The 22,512-nt window shown below is 45.2% G+C and overlaps 1 protein-coding gene across 2 annotated transcripts in view; it reads right to left on the reverse strand.

The window, feature by feature from the left end:
• Positions 1-9,897: 9,897 nt before the first annotated feature.
• Positions 9,898-22,512, reverse strand: part of GRIN3A (glutamate ionotropic receptor NMDA type subunit 3A) — a gene marked incomplete at both ends in the record, with an annotated part of 149,924 nt that continues 137,309 nt past the window's right edge. Inside the window, 3 exons of one of the 2 annotated variants that reach the window (XM_080820500.1) lie at positions 9,898-10,237; positions 14,648-14,724; positions 15,866-16,030. In XM_080820500.1, the coding sequence (XP_080676626.1) occupies positions 9,898-10,237; positions 14,648-14,724; positions 15,866-16,030 (582 nt within the window). Of the gene's footprint in view, positions 10,289-14,647; positions 14,725-15,865; positions 16,031-22,512 lie in introns of both variants that reach the window. The other variant, XM_080820499.1, reaches the window with a different exon arrangement.

A 22,512-nucleotide genomic window follows, 5' to 3' on the forward strand; every position in this document is an offset into this window, starting at 1 on the left:
TAGCTGTCTAGCGTTGGGGGACTGCAGCCTGTGGAATGAATATATATATATACACACACATATATATATATTTTTTTAATAGATTTTATTTATTTGACAGAGATCACAAGTAGGCAGAGAGGCAGACAGAGACAGAGGAAGGGAAGCAGGCTCCCCGCTGAGCAGAGAGCCCGACGTTGGGCTTGGTCCTAGGACCCTGGGATCATGACCCGAGTTGAAGGCAGAGGCTTTAACCCACTGAGCCACCCAGGCGCTGCAGCCTGTGGAATATTGTGGCAGAAAACCACTAGTCCCATGGGAAGTTGGATTTAGGGGAAGTTCCTCTAGTTGGGAAGAGCAGGAGCCTCTAGTCCCAACTAGTCTGAAGTCCTAGCAACATAAAGAGCATTTAGAGACATTTTGAGATAATTACCAAAAAGGGTGATGATTTTTGGACAGTCTGGCTTCTTAGTACAGAAGAGGCCAATGAATGGGTTTCAGGAATATCCACAGATTGTATACAAAATTTTGTTTGTGTTGTACGTACGTTATTCATAGCTTTTTTCAGATTCTGAAAGGAATTTTGAAACCACACAATCCTCCAAAAAAAAAAAAAAAATCAGCCTCACAGCGCCTGAGTGACTCAGTTGGTTAAGCATCTGACTCTTGATTTCAGCTCAGGTCATGATCTCAGGGTCCTGGGATGGAGCCCCACATCAGGCTCCTTGCTCAGTGGGGAGTCTGCTTGAGGATTCTTTCTCTCCCTCCCTTTGCTCCCCCCACACACACTTTCTGTCTCTCACTTAAATAATTTTTATTTTTTATTTTTTTAATTTTTTAATTTTTTAAAAGGTTTTATTTATTTATTTGACAGAGATCGCAAGCAGGCAGAGAGGCAGGCAGAGAGAGAGGAGGAAGCAGGCTCCCTGCAGAGCAGAGAGCTGGATGCGGGGCTCTAAAATAAAGAATTTTTTAAAAGGTTTTATTTATTTATTTGAGAGAGAGACTGAGCATGACCAGAGGGGAGGGGCAGAGGGAGAGGAGAGGGAGAGGCAGACTGTCCACTGAGCAGGGAATCTGATGTGGGGCTCGATCCCAGGATACTGGGATGGTGACCTGAGCTGAAGGCAGATGCTTAACCAACGGAGCCCCCCAGGCACTCCTAAAATAAGTAAGTCTTAAAAAAAAAAAAAATCATTGCTCTAGATCCATAAGGAACTTCTTTGGAAAATTTCTTTAATGCTTATATAGAATGCCAACTTCAAGGATTATTGGAAAAGTACTAGAGTCTTCCCTTTCTTTTTTCAGGTCTTGTGGGAATGCTCTCTTTTTTATTTTGTTCTTGCCTTGGAAATTGTCTTGGCAATTTGGACCAAAATCAGTGTTGATATGCTCCAAGGCATATGTCTTAACCACATGGTTGGCTTTTAAATTCTTACCTCTGTAGGGATCTTTTTCAAAGGTGCTCAGCTATTTCTGCTAGCTGTTGCATTCTTACATGAATTTCCATTGGAAAATTTTTTTAATCTCTGTCCAGATCCACAAGGTATCTTTGTTCTTTGAGGGCAGGAATTCTGTGCGTATAGTACTATGTGCATGCCTCTTGAATGATGGATGTGATTTGATATTGTGAGGATTCAAGTGGGCCCCATGGTATATTGGTCTGCACTCTGGAGTTTGATATTATGGGAATTCATAGGAAGATTCTGGAGAATAGGGAGATGATCACTTGTCTTCTTTTAGACCTATTGGGATGGTGATGTTCTCCTCTTGAAGGTGTATTCTGCTCTCATCAATTGCCATGGTCATTTGTTGGTGTGGAATGTCTTTAAATTTTGGTCTTTAAGGTTTTTGCTGAGGAGTATCAATTGATAGATAAACCCAAGGACCAATGAGTATGCAGAGAAGTTTCGACTAGTTCTTAACCGCAAAAGTCTACCCGATTCAACGTGATAAGACCGCTCTGTTAAGAGTAAGTAGAGACTGGTGGGTTGTGTACATGTTAGACTGGGTTTACATAATAGGAAATCTCTGGTATGGAAATAACCTAAACATTTCCTAGATCCGTAATTATCCCACCACACAGAAAAATTGAGGTTTACTTTCTGGGGATTTCTCCCCAAGTTTGGTCTCTTCCTAATGTTAAATATTAAGGTCTTAGTTGTAGCATATTTCATAGGTACTAAAATTAGGAATACAGAAAGAGCAGTGTCTTAACAACGTAGTCCACAGTATCCAGCAGCAGGCCTGGCACACAGCACTCAGGGAAGGTCCACATGGTTAAGTTAATTCAGCTCCTTGCTTCTGCTAACAGTTTCTCAGAAGTCTTTTTTTTTTTTTCTTAAGATTTTTATTTATTTGACAGAGATCACAAGTAGGCAGAGAGGCAGGCAGAGAGAGAAAGAGGAGGAAGCAGGCTCCCTGCTGAGCAGAGAGCCCGATGCGGGACTCAATCCCAGGACCCTGGGATCATGACCTGAGCCGAAGGCAGAGGCTTTAACCCACTGAGCTACCCAGGCATCCCCAGGAGTCTGTTTTATTGGACCAGTGTATGTTCAAACCTGACTCATTTTTTTTTTCACCCCCTAAGTGGAAACAATTTTTCCTCATATATTGAAGTAACTCTTCCAATTTGGATTATCCTGAAATACATAACCTTATTTTAAATTTCCTTTCTTGGTGATAACAAAAGAAATTACAAATTCTGAAACTGATAGCTCTGTGTGAGGCAATCTGTGATAGTTATGTCTTCTTTTATATGGTTTAGTCTTTTTTTTTTTGAGGAAAATCATAGACAAAATTGGAAGCATAGTATATTTGCATTAATAGAGTAACAGTATGCTCTGAGGATTTCAGGTTACTAAAATCTACGGAGTGGAATGATTTGAAAGCTAGGATGTGGGAGCTAAAAGGGACCTCAAACCGTGTACTAATTTATTTTTAAGATTTTATTTTAATTCAATTAGCCAACATATAGTACATCATTAGTGTTTGAGGTAGTGTTCGGTGATTCATTAGTTGCATGTAACACCCAGTGCTCATCACAACACGTGCCCTCCTTAATGCCCATCACCCACTTACCCCATTCCCCCACCTTCCTCCCCTTCACCAACGGTGTTCATTTCCTAGAGTCAAGGGTCCATCATGGTTTGTCTCCCTCTCTGGTTTCTTCCCATTCAGTTTTCTCTCCCTTCCTCTATGTTCCTCTGTGCTATTTCTTATATTCCACATATGAGTGAAACCATGTGATAATTGTCTGTCTCTGACTGACTTATTTCACTTAGCATAATCCCCTCTAGTTCCTTCCACAGCAATGTAAATGTGAGTATTCAGCCCTTCTGATGGCTGAGTAATATTCCACTGTATATATGAACCACATCTTTATTCATTCATCTGTTGAAGGGCATCTCGGCTCCTTCCACAGTTTGGCTATTGTGGACATTGCTGCTATGAACATTGGGTGCAGGTGCCCCTTCTTTTCACTACATCTCTCTCTTTGGGGTAAATACCTGGTAGTGCAAATGCTGGGTCGTAGGGTAGCTCTGTTTTTAACTTCTTGAGGAACCTCCATCCTGTTTTCCAGAGTGGCTGTACCAGCCTGTATTCCCCATTATTCCCCTTATTTTAGAGATGAGGAAACAAGTCCCAGGGTCACTCAGTTTAGCAGCAGAATCATAATGTTGCAATCAGACCTCTGTTTTTCTTTTACCGTAAGTGGAGACATGTACCAATAGAACACATGTCATCAGGAGGATAATAAATGAAAATACCTTGCGTCAAATTTTAAGTCTTTCTGAAGGTTTCTAATTTAAGTAGGCTCTCTGCCAGGCCCTAGATTAGGACTGCATTTTCTTCCCCTATTGATTGAGAGTTCCTATAACCAAGGGGATCTTAGATTTCTCCTTGCTCACGCAGCCCAGCCTGTTCATACATTTGGTATTTGTTGTGATGGCAGGCACCGTGCTAAACCTGTTTCTTGTGAAGTCAGACTTAATCCTGAGTATGGCCCTGCCTTTTTTTTTTTTTTTTTAAAAGATTTTACTTATTTATTTGACACAGAGAGAGATCACAAGTAGGCAGAGAAGCAGACGGGCGGGGGGGGGGGAGTAGGCTTCCTGCTGAGCAGAGAGCCCGATGTGGGGCTCGATCCCAGGACCCTGAGACCACGACCTGAGCCAAAGGCAGAGGCTTAACCCTCTGAGCCACCCAGGTGCCCCTGGCCCTGCCTCTTACTAGAAGGTTACTTCAGCTCTCTCTTTCAGTTTCTTAATCTATAATAATAACTATGTTATAGAATTGTACTGAGGATGAAATGAGTCAATATATACAAAACATTTAGCAGGGTGCCTGGCAACTAGTAAATGCTCAAAATATTAACTTGTATTATTGCATATAAATTGAGAGAGCAATTTTTCTTCTACATTTTCTAATTTCTAGGAAAAAATGAGATCAACATATTTAGACTCTAGAATGTATGTGTTTGTTTATTTCTAAGTCCACCTGTCCTGGTTAAAATGATGTTATGGCCAAGTCATGCCCAGGCATCAAAAAGTTAACTTCATTTGCTCAGTATCCTACAAACAAATTGGATGCATGTGAATGATAGCCAGTTCCACCCAGCAGTGAGGACCTTGATCTTTTACTATACCTCTTTAGTCTAAAATCCTTTAAAGATTCCTGTGGTCTTTGGGATACAAGTCCAGTTTAGCACAGGGATCTTGCCTCTGCTTTTCGCTCTGCAGTCCTTACAGCTTGTTACCCGCCTGTGCTTTATGTTTCTATCATGTTGAGTTATTTGATGTTCCTACAGTTCTTGTTGTAGTTTCCCAACTCTGGAACTTAGCAAATTCTGTTTCTTTTACCTGGGGTGCCTGTTACCCTTCTCTCAATTTCTCCACTGCGTGTACTTGCGTGCACACACACACACACACACACACACACACACGGTAAGTGTCTTTTTTGCCTCCACAATACCTGATGTGCATTTATCAGAATATACACCACACTGTTTTCGCCAGTTTGTGTCTCCCTGCTGGACTGAGCTCCATGGGGTCAGAACCTTTTTCTTTCTCTCGCCAGCAGCTAGCCCAATGCCAGGCGCAAAATGAGCATCCAAACAAGGAGTGACTGAATGATGCAAAACCACCTTGGGTAAGTTGGCAGTTGAATCAGGTTACAGTGGGTTTATATTTGTATGAGATTTGACTTGGGTCTAATCCAAAAGAACGTGTGTGAAGAATGCATCCTGCTAGCAGGTTCACGCTGGAAAGGCGGCCAGCTGCTAAACTGCAGGTGCATCAGAAACCGCAGCGAGCCCGAGACCGCTGGAGCATTCTGGGATTCCCAGCTGTATCTGTACCAGTTCTCGGTTGGGCTGGGAACCTGAAAGAGAGGCCTACAACAGCTGTTTCTGTGAGACTTGGGGGCCACGGTATTGAGTTCAGTGGACGTGGCAATGCAGGTATAGTTTGTGTATCGGCTTCCTTTTCTGCGGATCTGGGGGCCAAGCTGAGGCATGGGCTGGATGCGCTATAGCGGAAAGACTGAAGGGGGCACTGGAAGAAGGAGAGGGGTTGTAAGGCAGCAATCAGACTCCTGACAGTGTAAAATCGGTCTTTTGGAATTTAACTGCCTGTGTGTGAATCTGTCTCTGCTACTGCTCTTACCAGCTGTGTGACCTTGGACAACTTCCATAATTCCCTGAGTCTTAGTTTTTCCATCTGTAAGCTGGAGGTCTAGTTCATCTATTGCAGACTAGGTCTAGAGAACCTGTGTTGAGGGGTTTTAATGAAGTTGAAATAAGTGTTACCTACTATAGTATTGTCTGTTGACAGGTTGTGAACAGGACAAATTGTGAGAAGGTCCCTGAGCTCAGCAACCATGCCCATCTTACTCACTGTTGTGTCTCCAGCACTTGGCACGTAAACATAGGCTGTGTATTAGATGGTTGTTGAATTACCAAATGAGGGTGGCCAGGGCAGGATTTTTTAGAGATCTCTCAGTATTGTGGCTTTTCCTCGAATGTCTTTTAGACAAGGCCATTTTGATTGTACTTTGTGATGCCTGGGCTCTGAGTTTTCTCAGCATGTTTTGTGCCACACCGACTCTACTAAGGAAACAAGTGTAAGTCCTAGCATGAGTGGGTCTCCTGTGAGGAAGGGGCTGGTACCACGTCCACATTTGAATCCCCCAAGACAATGCCAGCAATACATCAGAAAATGAAGTTTCTATCTGAACATTTATTCCACAGTCATAGAAACTGAAGATGGAAAAGACCTGAGAACATCTAGTCCATCCACATGGTTGTACGAGAAAAGTGGCTGGAGCAAAACAGCCTGTTCACTTCATGCTCACAAGACAGCATTTCCGCTCTTCCTGGACTGGAGCGATTGCACACACGTTAAAATGAAGACACAAAGCAAACACTCTACAAACCTTAAGAAAATACTTCTAAGTACACTGTTTTCATAAAACGATTGGGAACTAAACTAAAAAGAGTGAGGGACTCCTGCATTAGGTGGGTTGCAAAGGTAGGTGAAGAAAGGAATAACTCAACGGTGCAGCTAGTGGGGTGGTTTTGATGCCAAAAACACAAGTTCTTTCCATGACTGGTTGGATTTTCTGGTTTTACTTATCAAAAATGAGTGGGAGGAAGAGAGGCTCTAAAGCAGTTTCTTTTCCCTTCATCCTTTTACCACACCAAGGAAGTGCTTATTAGCTCCAAGGCCCTACTAGGCCCAGGGCCAACACCAAGAAGCCCACTGCCCCGATGTCGCTGGGTTTTACTAGGCAGCTGCTTCACTGACCACTTCTCTGGTCGGCACGGAAGCAGCAGCTCCTGCATGGGGTTTGTGCAACAGCAAGATCCATGAGTAATGGAGTCGCCTCCAGGCACATTAAAGACCTCAACTGATTGTGTCCCTGTGGTCACCTCACTTGTCTGTCCCGTTTTTCCAACTTGTCTTTAATTGTTGGAGGGATCCCCTTGCTGCTCCTTTACCTTGAGGCATCCGTACTCTGGGGCCCTTACTATTATGTACAAGACGCACATAGCCTGTCTGTTCCTGCCCACCCGCCATATTTTATTATGTGCTTCCTGTGCCAGGAACGTCCCCCTGCAAAACTGGGTGGGGTGTGCGACACAGTCGGGTTGTCCAGCTGCCCAGCACCAGAGCTTGGAAAAGAATGGACCTTCCTGATCTCCTGAAAGAGGAGCCCAGAAGAGGCAGCGAGGGAGCAACCCTTCCCTCTTTGTTCCTCACTAAACCACCACCCTCCACCTGAAGACTTGGACCTCTGTGGTTTTTGAGCCCGAGGGGAGCTGAAAGGACAAGTGGAGCAGAACAGAAAGAGTTTTCGAAGGACCCACCGTTTCATGAACTCTTTTTATAAAACACAACACACTGTTTCACACACTGCAAAACACCGTTCAGTTACTACCAGTAACGACAACCACCGCCACCTGAGACTGCTTCGTGCCAACACAAGCAACTCGGCGGTTTCTCTTCATCCAGAAAACGGAGGCATTTCAAGCGATGCTGCCGGCAGCAAGCCTGCTTTCAGCTCCTGCTGCTGCGGGCCACACCCTGGCCACGATTTTGGCGGAGCTCCTCAGAAGATCCTGGGGAAGCCTTGCACGGGCCAGCTGCTTCGGGGGGCAGGCAGGGCTGCCTGGCGGGTCACCCCTGCTCCGCATGCCTCAGGAGAGAAGCTTAAGGTAAACCCGATATACAAAAATCCAAACTTACAAAACAGATACATTAAGGGGTAGTTAATTGCATTACAAAAGGATTCTTTACTTTACAAAAGAATTCACCTCTGGGTTCCTTTAGATAGCCAGCTTCTCAAGTACAGTCAGGAGGAGCTGCATTAGAAAAGTGCCCTTGTACGTTAGGAGCCTGGCTGTCCCTTCGAGGGCTTCGCTGGTACCTCAGTACCTCAGGCCGTGCAGAGCAGGCCGGCAGAGCACTCAGCGGCTGCAGAGGGGGCGTGGCTGCGAGGCATCGTCTTCCAAAGGCAGCTGCAGATCTAGGTCGGGGCCTGGGGGAGAACACGGGAGGACAGGGCATTTCAAAGCAGGATTGTCCTTTCTGTTTCCAGGGCTCCCCCTGTTCCCTCATTGTTTCATCTGCAAGGTTGAGGAAGTCTAACTAGAAGCTTCTCACCTCCCCCATCAGTTTCTCTGGGCCTCCATCCACCCCAGGGTTCTCTCAGACAATTAACCAAGGTGTGAGCTAATTCAGCTGAAGGTGTTGTCTTTCCCTGGGGGACTGGGTAGCTCCTGGAGGAAATGCACGGGAAATTTTGTGACTGCGGAGCCTTTCCAACGAGTGCAGTCGTCACAGAACACAGTGCTTGGGACAGTGCTGTGGATTCATGGTGGGCATCCCAACGGATGAGACCAGAGCAGAGTAAGTGACAATTGAGGAAGTCTTGTCCTAAGTGGTTTTCAGGGGTGGGAGTGGCTATTCGGAAGGTGAATCAGCAGGTGTGTGCTAAAATGTCAAAACCTATCAAAAAGGCTCTTCTCCCTAGGCCTGGAGCAGCCATCCTTCTAGAGCGTTTCTTGAAGAGTAATTTTTGGAATACACGTGTCAGTCATCTGGGGTAGTTGGTTAACAGGCTTCTGAGCCAGATGCCCCACCTCATGTCATCTTCTGGGGGAAAAGGCCCTAACAGTCAGCATTCTAATGGGTTTCTAGATGCTTCCCATCTACACTAGCACTGGGAACTGATGTTCCACAGTTCCCTGTGACTTTTCCCTCCTGCATGCATGTCCACACCATTGCGCCTGGGACAGGGATGCCTGGGAGAGAATGGGAGGGACCACACCTGGTCACAACCCCTTGGGAAGGAGTAGGTGTGGGGACAGGAGGCTGATGTGGTAGTTACCTGTACAGAGATGGACTGCACAGGGCACTATAACAAACATTAAAGCTTGTGGTGTTTGCAGGGGAGGTCCGCTTCAGGGATTCCCAAAGCTAAGAGGTAACTGCTGATCTGAAAAGGGGCTAGCATGTGGTCTGCAGAGCCTTTTCACTTAACCCATAGTGCCAGCTCGTGAGCCCTGGACGGGCAATGAGCAGGGGTAGTCCAGTGTCATCTAAGGCCGTGTCCTTGCTCTGCTTTGCTTTCCTTTACAAAAGGCACACTCTGTAGGTGAGAAGCTTAGTTAGATTAGAGATATAGTCCTATTCCTTCCTTAGCCAAATTGTTTTTCTGGCCCAGAGCTTTTGTTCTTCAACATGGTGGACATTTTTAATGCCCCTTCTGCCTGCCCTCTGTTCTTACCCACCACATCCCTGTCCCCATTCACAGTGGTACATAAGCCCTTCCTACTAAATGTTGGTCAGGGTGGTGTTGGAGACACGGGACCCTCGTGCCCTATCCAGTCAATCCCAGGTCTGCTGTATGCTAATGAGTTGGCTTGGTTGTTTAGGTACCCACACCTCTGGCTCTTATCTGGTTCAGAATGTAGGAACAAATCTAGTTGTGGGAGCTGTTTCAAAAGCCACAACCCTGGATAATCCTGTTCTGTCCTAAGATTAAAACCAGGTTTGAGTAACATTTTTCTCTCTTGTTGGTGTGAGTGCAGAGAAAGGGCTGAGACCCAGAACTGCTAGCACGGCACCTCGTGAGGAGCCAGCTTTGCTGGGCCGTTCATAGATCCTTGCCACGGAGTTCACTCCTGACTAACTTACATTCCTGCTCTGAAAGACCCCCACCCTGCAGAGCTAGGGAGTCCACCTGGGAAGAGCTATGGCTGATTTTTAGGCTAGGACCGGCAGACTTGACCTCTAAGAGAGACCTAGACCTCCGCTTCCCTACACTTTTGTCAGCAGTTACAAACGAATAGTACAGAGTGTCTCAAGGGCTCAGAGGAATGCCGGGAACCGGGAAGGGGAGCAGTGCGGTCAGCTAGGACTCACAAGTCCGGTTCGTCCTGTGATACTCTTCCAGCTCCGTCTTCCTGCTCACAGCCAGCTGCAGCTCCTGCCGGATCACCTGAATCTGCTTCTCAAGCTCCGAGAGTTCCTGCATCACTGAGTTCCGAGCTCCATTTAGGGAGTCCGCCTTCCCATTGGTGGTCAGTGAGGCAGGGAGCTCTCTTCTCCTTGGAGGGAGTGGGATGTCCTGGTCGGTCCGGATGCTCAGCTGGTTTTGTCCTCCCTCATCACTAAAGATGTATTTGCGTCGGTTATCCTGACTCAGACTGGAAGTATTCCACACCGTGAGCTGATGGGGTCCCACAGTGGACCTAGGAAACAAAGACACTAGATTTACCTTCCATTCTGCAGCTCTCCAAGTACTGCTCCCCAGCTGTGGGCCGTTTCAGACTGTGAATACAGAGCTGGATATGCATTCAGAGGACAGACTGCCTGCTGGAGTAGCACAGGGACAGAAAGAGCCATTAAAATTCTTTTCAACTGAAATTCAAGGTCTTACCAAGTCTTCTGCTGCCCTGAAGTTGGAATGGATGTATCATGTGGAGGGCTATTGGGCCAAAGTGTGGCATATTCTTTTCTGAAGAACCCTGGATGTCTTTCCACTCCCTTCCTGCCAGTGAGGCTCAGAGCACAGCGCTGCCTTGAAACATTCTCTGGCTACAAAATGGTGCTTTAGTAAAAGTGAGAACCTATTTATTCACCTGTTGGGCTCTACGTAGAAGCCAGCTGATGCTATAAAATGGCTCATCCTCGGTCCCACAGGACTACCCTGAAGTTTACTACTTGAGTTTGAGGAGAATAAAAACACAAGCTGCAGGGTTCAGCAAAAAGCTTTTCATTATAGGGGTGATTTTATGTGGGTCGAGAATGACAGCTCAGGTCTGGAGCTTCAAAAGAAACCCCAGGAAAGCCTCAAATTCTTGCTGGAATAATGAAGGTCAATAGAAACATATTCACATCCTCTCCCAGGCTTTCATCAAACCACCTGCCCCCACCTCCGAGAGATGGCTGGCAGATGGCCAGAGTTACCACCGGACAGGCTCAAGAGAAGGGGGATCGGGTGCCTGAAAGAAACTTGGACAGTCAGATGCAGTGAGAAGAGTTTCTTGCTACAAGAACAGAAAAGAGCCCTAAGCAGCACAGCTGCAGATTTCTTCTAGCCTTGTTGGAAGAGGAGGAGGGTTATTACCACTTCTTCAATCCACCACAGGGCAAACCTACGTAGGAACACTCCATATATTAAGTCCTTGTGTTTCTGTTCCCATCCATGTAACTGACTCAAGACTTTATTTCTGGACTCTTTCTTTCCAGGAGAAGGGAAGGGGCAAAGGGAGGGCTAATAAAATCTTGGTTCAGTTATATGGCTGAGAACAGAAACACAAGGACTTGACAGGATGATTCTGTTGCATTTTGTCCTGTGGGTGACTGCAGAAATGGCCATAATCATTTGTTCCTCCTTTCTACCCATATTCCTTGGTAATACAACTTTGCAGCTCACCTCTATCAAGGAGGATTCAAGGGGAGAAAGTCTGGCTTTCCCTCCCCCTGGAATTTAGTCTGGTTTCCTGACTTATTTTGGCCCAACCAGCAGAAATGGCAGGTGGGTGTTCCACGCCAACTTTAGAGAAGCCTCGTGTACGTCCTGAGGGTCTCAGAACCCTGCTTCTGCTGCTGCAATATGAACGAGTGCTGATGGTAACAGGGTAGAGAGAGTTCCCAGTCTTCCCAGTGGACCCAGCTTAAGCCATAGACCAGCCAGCCCTTAGCTGCTTTCCCCTCCCCACAAGTTGGCTGCAGACATATGTGCAAATCTAGCCAAGACCAGCCAAGTCCGGCCCAGGCCAGCAAACTGCACTTGCTATTGTTTAGAAAACAACTCTCAATTTAGAAAATTAAGTTATTGAGATCATTTTCTCACATGGGAAAAACTAAGATACATGCCCCAAGTCATTAAAACACACACGTTCCCAACTCCCCTGCAGCTCCTTTACACTTCTCACAGTTTAAGTGGCATATAATGAGTGGCCAGGGGTGGGGGGCTGGGGGAGGGTGGCGCACCAGAGCACAGCTTTCATGTGTCCTGTGCTCAGTAAGAGTCTATAGTGAACCCACTTACAGCTCTGCTGGCTTCAAACATGGGTCGGGGTGCAGTTATAATTTTACTTCAAGCTGTAGAGTTCTTTTTAATTTTTTCCTCAAATCTCTTCCAACTGAGTTTGAAAAATTTTGATAGTCTTATTTGTGTGTGTTATACGATTTACAATTTTTGTATATCTTGGGGCAAGGGAAAATGGGGGTGTATTGGAAACCCAGTGGGGTAAAGTATAGACCAAACCTTACATGAAATCCCAGGTTGAATAAACCAAAGACTATGCTTAGTGTCTTGTAATATCTACTTTCTTCCTCTGCTTTAAATAGAAAAAGAGCAACATCTACTTTTGTATCATGGCCCAGAACTTCAAGCCTTTCCTCAAATCCACATGTTAATAATTTTTTTTTTTTTTTAGCTCAAAGAAATCTTTATTCTCCAGCAGGTGCACACACATCCACCATCGCTGGTCCTCAGGGCCACATTCATCTGCATTCACCCACTTATCTATTGTTTTATTCATTCTATAAATACGGAGCACGTTGGAGGAATGCCGAATTGTAGCAGACATAGGCATTTGCATAGATACTTTTCCAAAAAAAGAGGAAAAGAGTTTTCAACCAGCAGACCTAACTCTAGTAGCACAGGATGATTCACAGGGAGAACCTGGGAGTAGGGCATCTGCATTTTCCTGGTATCCAGGCAACCACAGAAATTAGGTAAGTAGAGCTAGCAAGTCTGGTTTTCTCCACAGCTTTGTACACATATCTGGGAATAGAATATAGAAGAATAAGTGGAAGCTGGATTCCATGGCAGACTCAAGTCGCTAGCATAACAAGTGCCCTGGTAATCAACATGTGGCTCTGGGCCACCTGTGAATAGATGACAGTGATGTCAGATTTGGTGTCTAATTGGAGGCCTCTTCAGTGTTCTGTTCTGTTTTCTATCGAACCTTCCTCAGCCTTAGTGTGTAAGGTGACCAGTGGGTGAACTGCATTTGGCACTAAAAATGAGCAAAACGAGCTTCCACAGACCAATTCTGTAACCTTGGAGTTCAATACTCCATTGGAGTCTTCAGAAGAGACATGACAGCTGTGGGGCCTCAAATACTCACTGCATTTGAAAGGTTACAGCTGGGTGCTGGGCAGGAGGGATGTGGCACAGGAAGTGTGGGGCCAACATAAGCCAGGAGGGCATGTTCTGCCTTAGCTCCTTCTCAAAATAAGGCACTCCAGAAGGGAATCTGCCAAGAAAAGTGGGTACATCGAGTGACAGACACATTTGGTTCTCAGCTGAGGTGAGAGAAATGTGACTGGCAATCACATCACCGTTGGAAATGGGATCGCTGGGCTTCCTGTTTCTATTACGGCTGGTAAACAAATGGTTTGTCATGAGATGATGTCTTCACTGCTATGTCTTCTTGTGTTCCTCTGGCTGAAAATTTGTGTTAAAAAATAATTACAGAAAAAATATACGTAACATGACATAGAACAGCTGTGACCTGATTAGTCTCCAGCTTGTCGCTGACAGGGCTGCAACACAATCCAGGAATACCACAGACTGTGAGGGCGGGGGTGCTCACTGACTGGAAAGAGAGGCTTTGAGTGAGAATGGAAATGATTCTGACATGCAAACTGGAGACAAGGGGACAGCAGTTCCAGAGGAGGTATAAACAATGAAGAAGAATGATGCTTTTTACTCCTTTTTCCTCTATTATGAGTGAGGAGTGTGTGTGGCAGATTTCAGAATTACCCAGGAAGCCAGCTTTGAGCTGAAGATCTGCCACCGATGGCAGAATTGCTCAGGGGGGGGTACCCTGAATGGAGGCTTCTGCGCATGAGACAGAAGGAGGAGGGCCGCCCCAGGCAGGAGGCAACAGAGGCCAGACTGAACTCTGCCGGCTTCTTTAGCCACAACAGCCACCCACAGGCTGCGTGTGGGGAAGGTGTCCGCTAGGCATTTAAGGCTTGTTACTCCCTATCAATGAGATGCTTTTCTGGAGTTTACAGTAAGAGTGCCAGGAAATGGATTAAGCAGAACACATCCACTGCATATTTCAAATATTCCTAGGAGTGCTGGAAAGGAGTGGGGAGCGGACCCCTGCCAGAAAGGCTATACAGCATGAAACGAACTGCCTGCAGTACTTGTGAATTCAGGCTTGCGTGTACTCTGTGCACAGTAATAAAAGCTAAGATGGCTTTGTTTCCAGGGCTTTGCATGTATTATCTCATTTAATCCTTGCAGCATCTCTAGGAAGTGGATACTGTTTTTATCTCAATTTCACAAATGAGGACATGGAGGCACAGAGAGGTTAAAGAAATAACTTGCTATGCCACATGTATGACAAGGGTCTGTGACAGGTTAGGATCTGGATGCGTGACTATCAAGACCACGGCTTGGGCCTGTACTGCATTTCCCTGTCCATGTATTTACGGATACATTTTTTTCCTTCTCTGTTCTATTTCTCTTTGAAACCACATGTATTTTTGCTGATTGTATTATCAACAACTTGGTCCTGATTTGATCTGAATTATTTATACATAATTTCCCCTTTGAGCAGGGAGTCCCAGTTACATCTCTCCACTTTTATTTTTACAAACATAAAGACACCTGGTGCTGGCCACCTTCTTACCTCTTTTCCACACGTTTAGTCTTGAAACGCTGCTGCTTTTCCTCTACAAACGATGTGTTTAGTGCTCTATGTAACCTCTGGCAGAAAAAACAGATTCACAGGTAGAGATCATTAGAGACACACAGTCTGGGGACAAGTACCACCTGAGTTTAATAGTGTATCTCACTGTTACAAATCTGGGCCTCTTTAAACACATTTCTAGGGATGCCTGAAAACATCAACCTCTAGCCCTAAATCTCAGGAGAACCAAATTTTAATTCTAAGCTATTATTCCATCTAGAGGGAAAAATAGTAATTTGAAGGAAGCTTTAGAAATGCTCTGGGACGTAAAAAGGCATGTGATATAAATAAGAATCGTCACAACTACTGTGTGGCAAAGGGCCTTGTAGGATTGCTAAAGGAGAGTCAAAAACTTAGGTCTGAACATCTCAGCAGCCAAAACAAAGAAGAGAAGAACCAGAGAATTCTGCTAGTTACGTTAGCACCCGATGGAGATCACCTGTGGCAGCGGCAGTAGGGGCGACCTTACAGGCCAGAAGCATGGCCCAGGGAGGCAGGAGGGAGCCGCTGGTGGGGAGATGAGGCTGGCACCTGCAGCCTCCGCTTCCCTCGGGGCATTCTGCTCCTGCTGCCAGAGTCCCTTCTGTTCTTCTCCTCCGGCTCTCCCTGCTCACCGCTGACAGGGAGCACACCTGAACAGGGTGCTGGCTGGATGCTCTCCGGGGTCCCGGGGCCGGAGCACACCCAAGTCTGGGGACTGAACGTCCATCCTGTGCAGCTGGGCCTGGGCACTGGCTGATCTCCTCCCTCGGGGCCATTGAAAATGGGGACAGAACAGGGGCCAGTAGGTTCATCTAAAGAGAGAAATAGGGACTTCACACTCATTGAATGAGTTTCCATTTTGGCTGGAAGAGAGTGTCGGAAATAAATCTCTCACACCATCCCCTCGAGCTATCACTGTTAAGTGAAACCAGGTTAAAAACAATCCCATCGCCTCCGTGGGAGGTGCAGTGCAGGTGATGAGACAGGCGGGGTATGACAGGACAGGCTACTTCACGGGGAAAGCGGATTGATGGGCTAGAGGGAACTCCACTTTCTGTACAGAGCTGTCTAGGCTGCCCGGTTCTCTTGGGAACTGGTCACCTGTCTGCTGTGGGGCTCTGGCCTGCGGCATCGGCGGCAACGCTGAGGGTTCATCCCGAGGCGGCCGGCACTCACCTGGCTGGTGTGGAGCCAGTAGTGCAGCCGGGACCTGTTCTTGATTCGCGGGAGCAGCAGTCTGTACACGACGTGCTCCCCGACAGCGGTCAGCATGGACAGACCAAAGCCCACGCACAGCAGCACGAAGAGTCCAGAGAAGTGTTTGATGCCCATTTGCAAAGTCTGTGGCAGAACAGGAAAGGCAAGGCCATGAATGCGAGGCTCCACCTGGCCCCACACTTGTTTTTAGATGCACATCCTTTCCTGGCCCCCGGGAGAGCTGGAGACTACCCCTCCCTGGGTGCTTGGCACGCTTCACTAGACCACGTTGTGAGAGGGGCCCAGCCAGGACTGAGGGCACAGCATGCTTCCTGGGGAGCAGGGCACATACAGTCCTATTGTCTGAAGGGTCTCAGGGTCTGGGCCACCCTACAGGCTCTAGAGACTGAGACAGAGGAGAGAGACCAAGGGTTGAAAGAATTTAACATATTAAAGCACTGAACAGTTATCAAGGAAAGAACCTTTCTTAGGGATGCAGAATGAGTAGGTTTAAGGGGAAGAGACAATGAATTCAGTAATTTTGACATTTAGATCTGGCAGGAACATGGAGATCATCTACTTCAATGTTCTCATTTTACAGATGAGGAACCCGGGACCAGGAAAGTGAAGCAAATTCAGGCAGTTCACAAAATTAGACAGCCATAGAGGAGGAAAAAAAAAAAAGGATCTAATATTTATTGATTGCTTACCTTTTTGCACTGAGATAGGTATTAAAACAACAATTTATAGTTGAAAACCACAATTTACAGTCCTTGCAGCTTTTAAGTGACCAAGCAGGTCTATAAGTCCATGTTTGTTTAGCTGGGAAACCTGGGGTCTTTCTGTTACCCAACAAAACAGCAGCTGGGGCACCTGGGTGGCTCAGTCAGTTAAGTGTAAGACTCTTGATTTTGGCTCAGGTCATGATCTCATGGTTATGAGATCGAGTCCCACATCAGGTTCTGCGCTGAGCGTGGAGTATGCTTGGGATTCCCTCTCTCCCTCTCCCCCTCCCCACATCCCTCCCTCCAAAAAAGGCCAGCAGCAGTTACAACAACTGTAGTTACAACAATTGTATGTGGCAGGTACTTTGTTATGTGATTTACATATGAGATCTAAGAGAATCCTCATGAGTTCTCTATGAAACGGGTATTATTCAGTCACAGACATCAATGGCAAGAGTCAATCCTGCAGAAAGAAAGACTTTGCACACACTGAGTGCCTACTTTAGGCAGTCTCTGAGGTACCATGGGATGAAGATAGGAGGATTATGTCCCTGCCTTTAATCAACTTGAGTCTAGGGAGGAAGCAAACATTCACAGGCCATGATATAGGCATAGATCCGTGTCTTCTCAGTTTTATGGAGAAGTTGGCTCATAAGAGAAGTAGAATGTGGAGGCTCAGGTGGGAAAGTAAGCACTCTGAAGGCTGTGGAAACAGAGGGAAAGAAGTGACATGTGGCAGAGTGATGTAGGGCGTTGTGAAGCAGACCATGGTGGCTGAGATGTAGGTCTGGGCAGGAGGCATGGGCCGTGAGGGAGAAGCAGGGCCACACTAAAAGCCCTCAGATACCAGTGCTAAGGAGCCTGTCATCCCTCTTCTTGAGGCTTTTGCTCATCGTCGTCATCATCAATAATTACTTAGCACTTAGTATGTGGAAGGCACAGCTCTGAGCACTTTGTCACTGTAGGAACTTGCTTACTATTCTTAACAACCCATGAGGTAGGTACTGTCATCACTTCCATTTTATAGATGAGGAAACTTAGGAACAAAATAGCTTAGCAACTTGTCCAAGGTCACAAAACTAGGAAAGGTAAAAGCTGGCGTTCAAACCCAGGCAGTCTGGCTCCAGAGCCTATACTCTTACTCACCCTTCCTTGACTGATGTCAGTGTCCCCCATTCTCTGAAGGGGTCTTCCTTTCTTTCCTTCTCTCCACCTGAATCCTGAAGCTAGCCAGACATGGTTCATGCACGGGTCAACCTCCTGGGTATTCCAGGAAGTCCATCTGGGGGTAGCGTTCAGAGACTAAACTTGGGGATTGCGGACTCTGGTGGAGTCTGGGCCATGAAATCTCTCTTCCCCCATGACGGTACCTCCAGCGGCAGCTCAGTATCCATGACAGATACTGCCTGGACAACTAATGACTGGAGGTGAGCAGGGACATAGAGCATGGCCTGGTCTAGGTGACTGAGCACAAGGCAGACCACCTGAGGATGAGGCAGAAGCCCAGCCCTAGGGAATAAGGAATGCTGGTCTAGGAAAGGCAAGAGGTGTATCGGGCCCTGAGAGCCACGAAAGCACTAGGGCTTCCCCTGGGACAAATGGTGACCAACTGTGTAATGCTGACCTCCAGAAAGCAGATTACAAATATGGCTGAAAATAGCCACTGGGCTGGCCCTCTATGTGTATAGGATATAGCTATTATATAAGGATTTTATGAGTTATTACTGCTATGAATGAACAAAATGGGGGAATTCATTTTTGATTTTAACATCATCAAACAATCAGCAAAACACTTAACAGATTGGCAATGCTTTCTTATAAGGTGCTGCCAAGATGAGGGAGAAAAATGTAACTTACAGTGAAACATCTTGCCTTTTAAACACATGGTTCCCCCCTCCTTTTTTTGTGCATGATAATAACTAGTCTCATTTTCCTCTTCTTACCGCAATAACAAATAGGCTGTACTCAGTTTATTTTATACATTTTTCTTTAAAGATTTTATTTATTTGAGAGAGAGAGAGAGCCTGAGCAGGGAGAGAGGCAGAGGGAGAGGGGGAGAGAAAATCTTGAGCAAACTCCATGCTGAGCTTGATGTGGGGCTCAATCTCACGAACTTGAGGTCATGACCTGAGCTGAAACCAAGGGTGGGACACTTAACCAACTGAGCCACCCAGGCACCCCCTCATTTTTTTCTTTAAATTTCTGCTGTTTATACCCACATACTAATCGACTAATATAGTTACTGTTTCTTTTAAATTAGGTATCTAATATGTGTGCCAGGCAGCTTTATGCATATTATGATCTTATAATAACCCTTTAAGTATTATTATCTCCATCTCCCATTCAAGGAAACTGATTCTCATAGAGATTAACCACCTTCCACAAGATTTACAAGCTAATAAATGGGGGAGTCAGGCTGTGGATCCAGGACAGTCTGATGATAAAGCCTGCACTGCCTTTCAAGTGAATACCATTTATGGGTACTCCTTGCCACCTGGACCCCAGGATCATGACCTGAGCTGAATGTAGACGCTGAACTGACTGAGTCACCCAGGTGCCCATGTGTCTAAGAGTGTTGTAGTGATACTTAAAGAAACTCATTGGGATTTTTAGATGAGGTGGGAATGCTCTGGTGTTTCCCCACCACCATTTAAAACAATGGGAAGGACTTCTACCTTCTGGAAATTCACTAGCCAATGTATTTCCAGGAGTGGACTAAATTCAGATAAAGAGAGATGCCTGTTCTGGCAAATGTTCTGAGTGGTCTCTGCCCAGATCCATGAGTGCTCCCAGTGACACATAGAGGCCAAGACCACCAATTTCGTTGCTGCCTAAACTGTGCTTGGCATCTTGCTCAGATGTGGACATTTGAAACATCTGACAGCTGGTGAGATAACTGATTAATTCTGAAACCTCGAGCAAGAAATGCAGTTGGACTATTTCATGTATCATGCCTTAGATGTTACTGAGTCTGAAGAGCTAAGCCTCCCTAACCCCCAGTGCACATCTCTCAATACATACCACCTATACACTTTCTCTCGTCCTCGAAGGAGTTGGCTATACTTGTTTTCAATTCCTCTGTCCCCATTCTCTTTTGGACTCATTCCAATCAGGTTTGTCCCAACCTATAACCTACACGACTCCTGTCAAAGCCATCAATGACCTCCACATTGCTAAATTCAACAATCAGTTTTCACCTTATTCATGTATCAGGTTGGACACTATTATTTCAACTTCTTTGATATATTTTCTTCACTGTTTCTGGGATACCTCTCTCTTTGTTCTACTTCAGTCTTTACTGGTTTACTGGTTTCTCCTCATCTTTCTGTTAATAAATATTGGTATGACTTTGATTCTTTAGCTACATTCACTTTCTTATCCAGACTCATGGCTTTAAATCCCACCTATCTGCCAATGACTTCTAAACGTATATCTTCCCCAGCTCCTTATTCAGTCTCTCTACTTGGTTATCTAAGAGACATCCCAGACTTAACACAAATTTTAACAAATTTTCCCTGACAATAGCTTCTCACATAGTCTTTCTCATCAGAGGATCTCCATCCTTGCTATTGCTTGGGTCAAAAACCTTAGAGTTATCTTTGACTGCTCTCTTTCTTTAGCATTCCATACATAGTATGTCTGCAAATATGGCAGACCCCACCTTCAAAGTATACACAGGATCTGATGACTTCCCACCACCTCCACCAACTACTCTGGTCTATGCCACATACATACATAGTATGCCACATACATAGTATGTCTGCAAATATGGAAGACCCCACCTTCAAAGTATACACAGAATCTGATGACTTCCCACCACCTCCACCAACTACTCTGGTCTATGCCACCATCATTGCTCTCCTAGACTATTGAAATAGCCTTCTCTTTGGTTCCCTGACCCCCTCAGTCTGTCTTCTGCATGGCATCCGGCTTGGCTCCCTCAACATATCATGTCATGCAATGCCCAGTGATGGTTTTGCATCTCATCTAGAGTAAATGCCAGAGTTCTTACAATGTCCTACAAGAAATTCCATGATTTAGTCCCACACCTCCTAACTTCATATCTTCCTCTCACTTGTTCATTCTGTTCAGCTACTTGGGCTTTCTCTCGCTTCTTTAAGTCTATGGAGCAGTCGAGGATCTTCATCTGTTCTGTTTGTAACTCTTCTGCCAGGCATCAATATTGCTCCTTCTCCTCATTTTCTGCAAGTCTCTACTCAAATGTCATTTATCAGTAAAGTCTAGCATAACTGTATGGTTAAAAAGGCAAAACCTGCCCTGCTCCCCTTCCTTTCCTGGACACAACCTATACCCTCACTCTGTTTTATTTTTCTCCTGTCATAATAAATATGAGTTTATTGCCTATTTCCCTTCTCATGTAGAATATAAGCTCCAAGAGACCAGGGGTTTTGCTATTTTGTTCAGAGTGGACCCTGATTGCCTACAATAGTGCCTAGCATTTACTACATGTTCAATTAATACTTTTGAATGAATGGATAAAAGCTAGTATCTTTTTTGTATAATGTAAATGTATACAGATTCCCCCCCCCCCAAACACTTCTGTATATCTCAGGAGAGTTCTAGAATAATTCCGTGAGGGAGAAAGACGATGCGTATTCTCAACTGATAGAAGAGAGAACTGAGAGAGCTCAGAAAACTTGCCATCCTGACTTCATAATGCCAGTGTTCATCACTCTGGGGACCTAACTGGGGAGAAATATATTTACAATTAATAAAATAAAAAGTTAGAGACTGAATGCAGTAATTTCAGCTGGCTTGTGTTGGGTGTGTATTGTACTGATTTTATTTGCTTAGATGTGCCTATACACATGACCCTCTGACGGGGAGGGACAGAAGATGGAGACCTGCATGAGGCATGGGCTGGAAGGCACCAAGGACAGCTCCTAGGGGAGAAAGTCTGGCTAGGGAGTAGCGTAAGGGTGAAAGGTGTAATCATTTGGGATTTCTAAAAAAATTAACAATAATCAAGAAAAGGGAGAAAGAAGGTGTTCACTCAGAGGATCTGGAATTTTCTCATCAATGAAGGGCAGACTGGAAGATCACATTTAACAAAAGAAACAAAAGAGATGATTTGCAAAATCCAGTAGGACAATGCATAAGCAAAGTTAACAGTGCTCACATATTTGGATGAGTAAAATAATCTAGATGGACAGCTATCAGTGTCTGTGGGAATGTCCCATCACTTCCCAGGCCCTAGCAGCCAGGGACACCTCTGTCTTCTTTAATCTGGAATCTGCTTAATGGCTCATCAACATTTCCTGCCTATAGTGCTGAGGAAATGCTCCCTCTCTGTTCCTTGTGATCCGCAACCCCCTGCTCCTTCTAGGCTTTAGCAACCATTGTTTAGCTGTGGACCTGGTGCTCAGTTTGCTACATTAGTTCCACTGTGTGGCCTTTTGGAAATCTTAATTTATTATTAAGGCAACTCAGAAAAATATTTCTAAAATTTAGAGATGATTAACCATAATCCTTAGACTATACAAATACTTTTTTAAAAAAGTTCTATTTTTAAGTGTCTACATCCAACGTGGGACTCAAACTCACAACCCTGAGATCAAGAGTCACTGGCTTTAACCAACTGAGTCAGTCAGCCAGGTGTCCCTACAAAATGCTTTCAGTTCTTCCATTTTCTCTCCTGAACTGTATATGAAGCATATGCATATGTATTTTCCAGAGTTATGTAAACATACAGTTATGCTTTAAAAAACCACTATTTTCTAAAAATGTGTGCGTTTACAGTCACTTTATTAATTTTAATGGCCTTATATTGTCATCTATTATTTACTATAATTGACCTAGCTAATCTCAAACTGTCAGGTATTTAATTTTAATATTATTAATTGTATATATATGATAAATATTGCTGCAACAAAAAATCTT

The sequence above is a fragment of the Martes martes genome (genome assembly GCF_963455335.1).
Source record: "Martes martes genome assembly, chromosome: 12".
NCBI classification, from domain to species: Eukaryota; Metazoa; Chordata; class Mammalia; order Carnivora; family Mustelidae; genus Martes; species Martes martes.